An 11674-nucleotide genomic window follows, 5' to 3' on the forward strand; every position below is an offset into this window, starting at 1 on the left:
GGATTACAGGTGTGAGCCACCGCGCCCGGCTAGGACATTCTTAAAAGCACACATCACTAGATTGCTGGTACAGGCTGATTGCGAAGTGAGCAAACAGCATCCTTTGTGATCTTTTTTATTTTATTTTATTTTTTTAAATAAAAATGTGGTTTCACCATGTTGGTCAGGCTGGTCTTGAACTCCCGACCTCAGGTGATCCTCCCACCTTGACCTCCAAAGTGTTTGGATTACAGGCATGAGCCACCATGTCTGGCCCCTTCTTGACCTTAAGTTGTGCCGTCTCCCTCCTCTCCTTCCCCTCCACTCTGTGGCTCTGGGCAGGGATAGGCAGGGCACACAATTTCATTTTGTTATCCATTTCAAGTTTCAGAACACAACCTTACTAACCTTTAAGTTGTCACACCTTTTCTCATTTTTATTCTCTGCATGTTTTTAAAACTCCATTCTCTTCCCTCTGTTTCTCTTCTCAGGCTCTCTCCCCCTACACCCTTCCCTTTTCTGTTGCTTGCCGCCTCACCTGCCCTCTGCCGGGTCCCAGGGTGGTAGATTCTGTCTGGTCTGAAAGCCCAGGCACCAGAATGATGGGTTTTTGACCAGAGGAGGGGAAGCTGGCTTTGCTGCTACACAGTGTCTAATTCTACTGAATTTGACAAAATGCTGGTCGTCGTGGGCAGCATCACTCGGTGCTGTTCTTGTTGTCATGCTGCTCTCTCCTGAGTAAACCCAAAACTCTGTTTTCCAGAATTTCCTCTGTGCCCTTTTCTCTGCTCTCATTCAGGCCCACGTAAGTACAGAAAGGAGGCCTTTGAAGATGGGAACACTGGGTCTGAAAATACATCTTGAAACAGAGCTGAGGGAATAACTGAGTCATGGTAGCAAAGCTCAGGCTGCTTCCTCCCTTCCTTTCCCTAGCAGTGCTGTGGTGGGGCCACCTTCTCTGCCAGCCTGCCTGCCCCAGAATCATCGTGGGTTAAATAAGGAACCCAGGGGTTAAGAGGTCAGCTTAGCCAGGCATGGTGGCACGTGCCTATAGTCCCAGCTATTCAGGAGGCTGAGGTGGGAGGATTGCTTGAGCCCAGGAGTTCTGGGCGGTAGTGCACACTATGCCGATTTGGTGTCTGCACTAAGTTTGGCATCAGTATGGTGACCTCCCAGGAGCGGGGGACCACCAGGTTGCCTAAGGAGGGGTGAACTGGTACAGGTCGGAAATGGAGCAGGTCAAAACCCCCGTGCTGATCAGTAGTGGAATCGCACCTGTGAATAGCCACTGCACTCTAGCCTAGGCAGCATAGCAAGACCTCGTCTCTAAAAAAAAAAAAAAGAGGTAAGCTTAAATGCTAGATTTTCTGCTCTGTGCTTCATATGTGGCCATGTGAGGGAAAAGGCAGAGAAAAAGGAATCTAGGACTTTAGAAACTGGAAGGGACCTAGAGTTCATGACATTCAGTCCCTTCATGCTGAAAGTGATGACGGTGTGATTTCTCTAAAGCCAGCAGAGAAGGTAGAACTAGAACTCGGGTTGCTGGGCTTGCAGTCTAACCCTTTAATCTATCCCACATGCCACTCAGAAGAGACACCAATGGGCCTTTCTCTCCCAGCCTCACTTGCCAGTAGGCAGCCCTGCCTGCCAGAGGAAGTCTGGGGCCACCCTGTAAGCTGTGTTTGCTGCCAGAAAGAAGCAGCTTCCTCCTCTGTCTGCAGCCTATGCCAGAGAGCTGGCACTGTTCTTTGTTTCCTTCGCCCTTGGGCTCAAGGTGAGACTGTTGGCAGTGGCCTGGGTAGTGTTCGTGCCAGGCCCTTGTGCCAGACATTAGAGCTAGAGCAAATGAAAAGGGTTGGTGCCGGGGGTCATCCGGCAGGAGCGGAAGGCCCTTCCCGCTCTGCTGCCTCTCCCTCTCCAGGGGGAGTCGGACTCCACTACCAAGGAGTGGTTTTGGCCCAGCAGGGGTAGAGGAATGAGGAGGGCCAGCTGGTAAGGAGGTGCTCAAGGAAGAGGTCCCTCCCCATACCCACTATTGGCATCTTTGTTGTTCCAACTCAGGAGCAGGTACCCTAACTGCAAGGGGAAAGGACTCTTTGAGGGCCATGGACTCAGGAAAAAGGCAGCCAGCTTGATGGTAGGGGTCAGAGCGGAGGTGATGCCCTCCTCCCATAGCCCCTGCTTGTCCTCCTCTTGGAGCAGGGCCCAGCCCTCACTCATGCAGCAGCCTCCCAAAGTGCTGGGATTAGAGGCATGAGCCATTGACTTGTCCAGAGACTGTAGAAAGGAGAGTGGAGGCCATGACCCCGGGTATGGAAGCTGTTCTCTGATCCCAGAGCAGGGGGAAACCTAAGAGTCTGGGGCCAGAGCCAGTGACATCTGAGCGTTTCCCTCTGTGCCTCGTGCTCCACATCAGCCCAGAAGCAGGTGGAAGCCTCAGAGAGACTGCCCAGGTGGGTCTTAGCACCTGTGCTATCTGTCAGCCAACTGAGGCCATGAGTGTCCCTGGTGTGGCCTCAAATAAGTATACTGGTGCACAAGTTCTGTCCTTCACCAGAACAAACAGTTGTGGAGACTAAAGGCCATGACTGTTCATAACTTTCCCTTTTCTCCTGCTTAGAATGCTTCCCGGCCAGACAGTCCTTGGCTGACATACATACTTAAGTGGCTCCAGGGGAAGCAGGTGGGTTGGGCTGCTGGTGTTGAGCGCTTTCTTAGGAGGTGCTGAGTTGATGTGGGGCCGGAAGCATGGCTGTGGGCGAGTGTGGAAAGCCTTACTTTTTTTTTTTTTTGGAGACGGAGTTTCGCTCTTGTTACCCAGGCTGGAGTGCAATGGCGCGATCTCGGCTCACCGCAACCTCCGCCTCCTGGGTTCAGGCAATTCTCCTGCCTCAGCCTCCTGAGTAGCTGGGTTTACAGGCACGCGCCACCATGCCCAGCTGATTTTTTGTAGTTTTAGTAGAGATGGGGTTTCACCGTGTTGACCAGGATGGTCTCGATCTCTTGACCTCGTGATCCACCCGCCTCGGCCTCCCAAAGTGCTGGGATTACAGGCGTGAGCCACCGCGCCTGGCAGCCTTACTTTTCTGAGCCCTGTGGGAAGCCTCAGCAGGGCTCCCAGACTGAGGCCTGTTATTCTGGAGATTACCCTAAGACCCTGCCTCACAGTGAGCTGGATGAAGACTACCTTGTGTTCAGCCTGACTTTCTTCTGTAGTTTCCTCTGTGTACAAGGGTTAGGCTGGGGGCCGTTGGCACAGCCTGGTTCTCAGGTCAGGACGACCTGAGTCACATTAGCTTGGAGGACCCACCTGGCCCAGCTGCTCACAGCTCTTCAAAGATGGGGAGAGCTGTAACCTGCCAGAGAGGCCAGGCCAGCCCTCAGACAAATGAGTCCGTCTGCATTCTGCACACAGCCACACATCCACAGTAATTGGTGAGGCGAGAATCTTGGGGAGCAGGGGGAGAGGGATCGATCTGGCTCGCTTTGGCACTAACGGGCCGGCCGCTCCATGAGCAGCAGGGGTTGATGCCTGGTGTGAGTCTGTGCCACTCTGAAGATGGAGACACTTAAGCCCATAGGGCTGGTCTGGGGAGAGGCCCCTCCAAGACTGCATTGGTGACTGGTTTGGAGTTTTGGGTCCATAGTTTGGCTGGGTGTGGATGTGAGGTGGGGAAGACTCCATTCCATCCATGTTCAGGCTCCTAGCCTCTGTAGGGGAGCTGCCCCACTTTTGTCTTGGCTGGACCAAGGGGCAGGGGCAGAATCATGTCTCAGCCCTGTTGGGACAGCCTGGGTTGCCAGTCCTGTCTTGGGGCTGTTCCATCAACAGGCCAGGCTGAGCTGCAGCGTGTTCCCTAGTGAGTTCTCCTTTTCCTGGAGACTGTAGAAAGCCAGCAGGCAGCACAGGTGTCCCCTGACCCACTCTGTTCAGCTGGGTATGTGCTGTCTCCATTAAGCTGCTTTCTGTCTCTCCAGTGGGTGATGGGAGCTACAGTGAATGTCTGTGTTCTGGACTGGCTGCCCCCAATAGTGGTTCCTCATGTTCAGGGGGCAGCCATGGAGTTTTAAAAAAAAATTTTTTTTAATGTGTTTTTTTTCTTTGAGACAGAGTCTTACCATCTTGCCCAGGCTGATCTTGAACTCCTGGGCCCAAGCAGTCCTCTTGCCTCAGACTCCCAAAGTGTTGGGATTACAGGCAGAAGCTACTGCGCGTGGGTTTTGGGGCTTTTTTGGGCTGTGATCCAAAAGCTGTTGTGGCAGCTGTCTAGTCCTGCATATTGGCCTCAATACTTCAGTATAAACCGTGAACAACACAAGCCCCCAGGGGACTTACCTGCCTGCATGGGAGGGCTGTTGCTGTCTGCACCCACACACAGCCCTTGGATAGTAAGGTATCTATGGGCCTCCATTGGCTGCATGCTACTGGGCCCTGAGTTTCCTCCTGAGGGCCAGCATCTCCCCAGGAGTCACTGGGTGCTGCTGGCCCACTGGTGAGGATGAGCCTGTTAGGTGTGTTTGGAAATGTGGTTCCGCTGTTGCTCCCATTTCAGCTCAGTAAAACTTGAAATAACCTTCCAAAGAGTGGGTGAGGACAGCAGCTACAGGTAGCCCCAGCCCTTCCTCAGAAGCGTGTTCTCACTGCCGCACCCCTCTATTGACTCCCCCTGGGTAGGGGAAAAGTTGAAGGTCAAGGGAGCCAGACTAGGGGTAGCATTAGTCAGTGAGTGTGCGTGTCTGCTAGATGGCTGTGCACCTGCCCTGAAGGAAGACTCTCAGATCCTCCTAAGTCCCCTGGAGGGCATGTTCAGCAGTTCCTTAGGTTGAAGGGTACCATGGGTGAAACAGGCAGACCTCAGCTGGCAGGAAGGAAAGTGATGGTGTTCTTAGCATCCCTGTTGAGCCATCTGCAGCAGGCTCAGGAAAGGTCCTAGCCACCTACCCTTGGGGGAGCGTCAGAACCCATGCTAAAAGTACTCCTAGGAGATGGAGGACGCAAGGACTCATCTGACTGAGCCCCATGGCCTGGAAGCAGCTCCAGGAAAGGGTACCCATCTGACAGCAGCATCGTAGGTTGTTACTCACCTGTGCCTACTGAGCACTTCCTGTATGCGCAGCACCAGGCACTGGGGCTCATCCAGCTCAGCATGATCTCATGGGAATAATAAATGAACACGAAACTGCAGTCTTCAAGTTACAGCTGGAATAATTGCTGGAAGCACTGGGGACTAAGAGGGAGTCTAAGCAAGTGTCCTTTACCCTGAGAACCAGAGGATCCAGCCAGGTGAATACAGCCATGAGCCTGAGGCCCGGAGACAGACAGCTGCTGGGTGTGGGGCTAAGACGAGGCAGCCCTAGGTGCATGTGGCAGAGCGGGCTTTATGGAGTTCCTCCCAGGAGACAGAATGTACTAAAATGAGACTGGCACACAGCACTGCCAGCAGCCCTTTGTGGCTTAAAGAAGTCATGTGCACTGCAGGGTGCCATTGAGAAGGGTCCTGGTTCCTGCCTGGCCCCCGGAAGTCCCTGCCCTCAGCAGACTGGGAAATCTAGTTGCCTTGAATTATTTCCTTTACTCCCCATGCTGGGAGGTGGAGTCAGGGAGCAGTGGTCTCCCACCACTGTAAGGACTAGGAAGTTCCCCTCTAAGTGGCCTGATCCTCGTCATCCAGGGATTGGAGCTTCAGTCTGACTTAGGATGTGGTGGGAAAGTTTGAGTCATTCTCTTACATTCCCCTGAGTTATAATTCTCCTGGGGTAGGTTGGGGAATCCTAGCAGAGGCCATCTCCCTGAGCCAGGCTTTGGGTCCAGTGCACCATAGAAGTTTGCTCCCGGGGCCGGGTGTGGTGGCTCGCGCCTGTAATCCCAGCACTTAGGGAGGCTAAGGCGGGCAGATCACGAGGTCTGGAGTTCAAGACCAGCCTGATCAACATGATGGAACCCCATCTCTACTAAAAATACAAAAATTAGCTGGGCATGGTGGCACGTGCCTATAATCCCAGCTACTCAAGAGACTGAGGCAGGAGAATCACTTGAACCTGGGAGGCAAAGGTTGCAGTGAGCCAAGATTGAGCCACTGCACTCCAGCCTGGGTGACAGAGCGAGACTACATCTCAAAAAAAAATGTTTGCTCCTTGGGAGAGTGGACAGGTCCTTTCCTTCCTTGCCAGACTCCTCATCACCCCGAGAGCAGTCCCTGTTCAGCCTAGGCCAGCACTGGGTGGGGAGGCCCCAAGCGCTACATGAGAGGAGGGGCAGCGCCTCTCTCGGGAAAGTACAGGGATGCTGGGTAGTGGCTCATCCAGATGGGGTGGGCAGTGTTGGGTGTTCTTGCTCTAATGCTTGTCCTTGGTCTCTAGCCCTGGCCTAGTGTGTCCAACCTGGCCAAGGACTTCATTGACCGCCTGCTGACAGTGGACCCTGGAGCCCGTATGACTGCACTGCAGGCCCTGAGGCACCCGTGGGTGGTAAGCATGGCCGCCTCTTCATCCATGAAGAACCTGCACCGCTCCATATCCCAGAACCTCCTCAAACGTGCCTCCTCGCGCTGCCAGAGCACCAAATCTGCCCAGTCTACACGTTCCAGCCGCTCAACACGCTCCAACAAGTCACGCCGTGTGCGGGAGCGGGAGCTGCGGGAGCTTAACCTGCGCTACCAGCAGCAGTACAATGGCTGAGCTGCCTGGCTGTGCGCATGTGCGGCACGGCCCAGCCTGGCCACACACTGTGATGCGCTCTGGCTCCGATGCCCTTTCTGGCGATAGGCCTGTGTGACCCGCAGTAGGTGAAGAATGTCTGGCACCAGCCCCTTCCCTGTGCCTTCAGCAGCCCCTGTCCTCACCATGGGCCTAGGCCAGATGTGAGAGAGTGGAGGTAGCCCAGGGGGCTGTGACCCACCCTGAACTCGGAGCCTGGCCTGGCACTGATACCCCTCTTGGGCAGCTGCTCTGGAGTTTTGAAGGGATAGGACCTGGCCTTCACTGTCTTCTTTGCCCTTTGGCTCTTCTCAAATCAAAGGGGGCCTGCAGTGCAAGGTGGAGGGTGTCCTGTGGCCTCAGGACCCTTTAGGACAGTTGCTTCTGGGACCCCCTTTCCTTCACAGAGCCCTCCCTGGCTCCACACATTCCCACACATCCTGATCCTTAAGATTATGCTCCAATGGGAGATCCAGGTAGGCACAAAGCTTGTGCCCTGTCTGGACCGGTAGCCCTCAGCTAGATCCAAATAGCCCTCCACCTCCCAGCCAAGATCTGTCTTCCTTCATGGTGCCCCCAGGGAGCCCTCCTGGTTCCAGGACCTGCCAGGACCTCTGGTAGTGGGGCCATGGAGTGGACCTTCACCCTTCTGGACTGTGTGGCCATGCTGGTGGTCGGCTTGCCCAGGCTCCAGCCTCTCCAGACTCTGAGGGGGTCTCTGCCCACCAGCCCACCACCCTTGGTGCCTTCTTTGTAGAGCCCACCACTACCTCCCTCTCCCCCTTGGATGCCCATTCCATTCCCCAGGTGCCTCCTTCCCAACTGGGGGTGGTTAAAGGGAGCCCCACTGCTGCTACCTGGGGGATGGGGCAGAGGGCAGGGGGCTCCTTCACATTAGGGTCCAGTGTCAGCCCGGATTCTATCTTTTGGTGCAGCCCATTGCCCCTTCCCTTCAGGCTTTGCCGCTCCCTCCTCTGCAGCTGCATGAAGACGCCATCTGGTGTCTGCAGGGAGTGATCATTGCACTCCCATTGTGCACACATGTAGTCGTCCGAGAGGACATGGGAAGGAAGGAGTTGCTGCACTGGGGGAGGGTCTTGGGCTACTCACCTCTCCCCTTCTGCTGAGCTTCTGCGCACCCGTCCCTGGAACTTAGCAATACTGTGTGACCTGCCTCTGAACGCTGGGTGCCTGGGGCACTGCCTTCTCACACCTGGCCTTGTCCTGTTCACCCTGTGCTGCTTCCCTTCACAGCATTAACCTTCCAGTCTGGGTCCCGTTGAGTCTCAGGCTGGAAAGAGCCCCTGTGGGAGGTAGGTAGGGTTGGGTGGCTGCTTTCCTAGAGGCCTGAGCCAGAACTGTCCCCATGGCTGTTGTGGTATCTCCCCCTACCACAAACCAGGCTGGAACCTGAGCCCCTCCTTCCACAGCTGCCTTCAGTGGGTAGAATGGGGCCGGGGCTCAGCTTTGGCCTTAGCTTAAATGCAGGGCCCCTGCCAGTGGGGAATGGTTTGGCTGTCACTCAGCTTCTACCAGTCAGCAGCCTGGGCCAGGCCCTCCTCTTCCTGCATGTGCCACCTCCAGTGGGAAACAAAACTAAAGCGACCACTCTGTACCAAGTCCACTGTGCCTTAGACACCCCCTCCTGTCATCCCCACTGCCCCCTGGACAGGAGGCAATGGAAAGCCAAGCCCCATGGCCTCAGAATTTCCTCCCAGTTCCCCAAGTGTCTCTGGGGGCTTAAAGCCTTGGGGATTATGTTTTCTCTTGCCCAGGATAGGCCTGGTCCTGAGGGCAGGATCAGGGGTTTGGAGATGTGGGCCTTTGACAGACCCACCTGGGCTTTCATGCCATGGACTGTGGATGGAGAATGTGCAGTTATTTATTACGTGTATTCAGTTTGTAAATGTATCCTCTGTATTCAGTAAACAGGCTGCCTCTCCAGGGAGGGCTGCCATTCATTCCAACAGCTCTGGCTTCTTGCTGTAGAACCAAGGGGTTGCCCTGGAGGAGGGCATGGCTACTCTAGGAAGAACCACTACTATTCAAGGAGTCACTCAGCCCCTTCCATGTCAGAATTCCAGGTAGGGAGTCCGACCCTCAACAGCCTCTCCTTTATCCTGAGCCAGAAAGACAGACAAGAATGCATGATGGGACAGTGCCTGAGTCTTTAATGGGTTGAGCTGCGGAGGGGCCTGTGGTGGGCTCAGTTGTAGGCTATGACCTGGTTGATCCAGGCGCTGAACTTGCTAACTCGGGTGTACATAGCAGGTGCGCGCACATTGCAGTCTTTGGTGCCCCAGGAGACAATACCAATAAGCACCCACGCGTTTCCCTTCTGGCAGACAAGAGGGCCTCCAGAGTCACCCTGAGAAGGAAGAGGGTGGGAGAAGTGAGTGTGGGGGGTTGGGAGGTGTGCCAGGGGATGGGGTGCCGTGGCTCACCTGGCACGAGGAGGCACCTGCGCCACCTGCGCAGATCATAGAGTCAGTGATACTTGAGCCCCAGTATTGCTGGCACTGATTCACAGTGACCAGGGGCAAAGCCACCTGCTGCAGACGTGCTGGTGTCACATTGCCTGTGGGGCAGGAGGGGTGGTCAGGCTGGGCCCAGAACACTAGTCCTCACCTCAGTCCTCCTGCCCTGAGCTTTGACCTGAGTTCTTACCCACACCACTGAGGCGACCCCAGCCGGTGGTGACACACGTGAGGCCTTCAGTGAGAGCCTCATTCGAGGATGCCAGGCAAACTGGTGAGATGCGTGTTGTGTACTGGGCTGGTGAGGCGAGCTTCAGCAGCGTCACGTCATTGTTCATGGTAGTGGGGTTCCAGCTAGGGTGTGTAATGGCCTGTGGGGCCAGAAGCAGGCCATGTTGGGCTGGGGTGGGTCCCGGCAGCTGGGGCTGATGGGTGCTGGGTGGGGTAGGCCAGGGCATTTCCTGAATTCCTTGTTCCCAGCACCCACCCACCTGCACTGCCCACTCTTCTTCCATGTCTGCAGCCCAGGCACTCACCCGAGAGATGGACAGAACCTGCAGGGGCTCTGCATTGGATGATTGGTCATACTCGCCCAGGACAACAAAGTGACGGCCAGGTCTGCAGGGAGGTGGGGTTAGGCAGCTGCAGGGAGGGCAGAACTGGAGGGGGACAGCCAGGGGAGGAGGCAGGAAGAGGTGAGGGGTGGGGCAGGTGGAGTGAGGGCGCTCACCTGACATTGCAGTGGGCAGCAGTGACCACCCAGGACTGGCTGATGAGAGAACCACCACAGAAGTGGAAGCCGCTGCTGTCCTGGGGTCAGGGCTCAGAGATTAGAGTCGGGATGGGTTGTTCAGGCTGCCGCTAGGCATGACATACCCAGGACCCTGCCCACCCCTCCAGTGGTGTACCTGCAGGGACACCTGCCAGGGCCAGGAGCCCGGCACTGCATTCTCCCCGTTGACAATCCTCTGGCTGAAGCTCAGTGCCGGTTTGATGGCAGGAACACCGCAGCCTGACCATTGGGCTGGTGAGGACCTGCTTCCCAGGCCTTAGCCTGCCTTTTCCCACCTCCTTCTCCTGGGTGCCCCGGGCTGTGCACCCTGGAGAGGTCTGTAGAGAGGGTACAGCACTACCCCTTCCCCAACAGGGTACATGCAAGTACCTTCGGGCCCCACAGCTATCTTGGTTTTCCCCATCCAACCAGTCCCCCAGTCCTGCCGTTCTCCCCCCTCTTGCTCCAGCCTAGTCCCATTGTTTCCCGTCTCTACCCCTGGTCTCTTTGACCTCTCCAGACCTGAACAGTTCATACCATTCATCCAGCCAGAGGGTTCTTTCTAAAAGACATGGACAGGTCTTCCTGTCTCAGCTTCCTAAACCATGCCCCACCCCACTCTTGCCCCCTCCCATTCCTGCAGGCCTGTTCATGCTCCCCTGCACTGGCACATCCTGTTTCCTTTGCCCACTCTGTCCACCTGCATCCCTTCCAGCCAGCCTGGCCCCTTGCCTGGGCTGGTGCTGGGAGCTGAGTTGCCCCCAGGGCTGAGTTAGGGCTGGTCCTGGCTCACTTACCCCAGGAGGAGCTGAGGAGAACCAGGCTCAGAGTCAGGCTGAGCAGCAACATCGTGGCAGATGTGAGGTTGGGAGCTAGCCTGGCTTTATGGGTGTTCTTGTCCTTGAGCTAAAGCTCCAGGCCTGAGGCCAGGCCAGCTGTGTAGACTCAGTCCCCTCTCATGATCCAGTCAAGACAGGCTCTTTAGGCCAAGGTCCCCTAACTCAGGCCTGGACTTATCAGACAAGAGCCCAGGTGTGAGGCTCTCACCTCTACCACCTTCCAATGCCTGGCCTCTAATTGGCTCCCTGAACCATCTCCCATTCTAATGTTGAGCTGTGGATACGAGGACAGATGATTTAATTAGTTCTATAGTGACAACCTGGTGGCTGGGATTAGAGGAGTCTCCCAGGGCTATGAAAAGCACCAGGCTCTCAGAAAAGGCTGCTCAGCGTCCAGGATGTTCTGACTGGTGAGGGAATGCTTATTCTAGTGGACTTTGCTGTGAAGGCCAGGGCCATGAGGTTATGGCAGGTTGCGAGTCGTAACACATCATGGTTCCACACCCATTTGGAACAGGAGTCACAGGTCTGCTCAGAGATGGTGACTCTCTCACCAGCATGTGGTTGAGTTGGATACAAACCTGCATTTGTCTGGTGCTGAAGCCCCCACTCTAAACAATGAGATGATGCTTGTGAGGGGCTTGGCACTTAGAAGGGCAAAGTGTGAGCTCTTGGTGCCTGGCAGACCCTGGACTGAGGCTGCAGTGGAGAGTGACAGCCATCAAATCTCTGGCAGTCTCTCTAGGCCTTGGGGCTTCCATGGGCAAGCCCCTGGTGTCTGTAGCCCATTTGTTACTGAGCTGCAGTTCAAGCTTGAAGAGAGAAGATACCCTGTATGCAAAGTTCCAACAGGTGTGTTGGCTGGCCTCCTGGGAGTGTGGGAGTGTGAGGGTTTTTTTTTTTTTTTTTTT

At 55.5% G+C, this 11674-nt stretch overlaps 2 protein-coding genes across 3 annotated transcripts in view; one reads left to right on the forward strand and one right to left on the reverse strand.

The window, feature by feature from the left end:
- PSKH1 (protein serine kinase H1) overlaps positions 1-8644 on the forward strand; it is a 39981-nt gene extending 31337 nt beyond the window's left edge. For both annotated transcript variants that reach the window (XM_017539441.2, XM_037742309.1), the window contains one exon: positions 6340-8644. In XM_017539441.2, coding sequence (XP_017394930.1) covers positions 6340-6657 — 318 coding nt within the window. In that variant the 3' untranslated portion in view covers positions 6658-8644. The remainder of the gene's footprint in view (positions 1-6339) is intronic.
- CTRL (chymotrypsin like) lies at positions 8536-11665 on the reverse strand. The gene is made up of 7 exons (XM_017539448.2): positions 10722-11665; positions 10061-10164; positions 9883-9962; positions 9689-9770; positions 9343-9523; positions 9120-9253; positions 8536-9043 (listed from the first exon to the last, which is right to left on the reverse strand). The coding sequence occupies exons 1-7, from the start codon at positions 10771-10773 to the stop codon at positions 8882-8884; spliced, it is 795 nt and encodes a 264-aa protein (XP_017394937.1). The 5' UTR covers positions 10774-11665; the 3' UTR covers positions 8536-8881.
- Between the last annotated feature and the right edge of the window lie 9 nt (positions 11666-11674).

This window comes from Cebus imitator, unplaced genomic scaffold (genome assembly GCF_001604975.1).
Source record: "Cebus imitator isolate Cc_AM_T3 unplaced genomic scaffold, Cebus_imitator-1.0 Scaffold118, whole genome shotgun sequence".
In the NCBI taxonomy this organism is placed as follows: domain Eukaryota; kingdom Metazoa; phylum Chordata; class Mammalia; order Primates; family Cebidae; genus Cebus; species Cebus imitator.

Coding starts and splice junctions, on each gene's coding strand:
- CTRL (XM_017539448.2), bottom strand. CDS start 10,773: ATGTTGCTGCTCAGCCTGACTCTGAGCCTGGTTCTCCTCAGCTCCTCC. Junction 10,165..10,721: donor TCTCCTCAGCTCCTCCTGGG/GTAAGTGAGCCA, acceptor CCCAATGGTCAG/GCTGCGGTGTTCCTGCCATC. Junction 9,771..9,882: donor GCTGCCCACTGCAATGTCAG/GTGAGCGCCCTC, acceptor ACCTCCCTGCAG/ACCTGGCCGTCACTTTGTTG.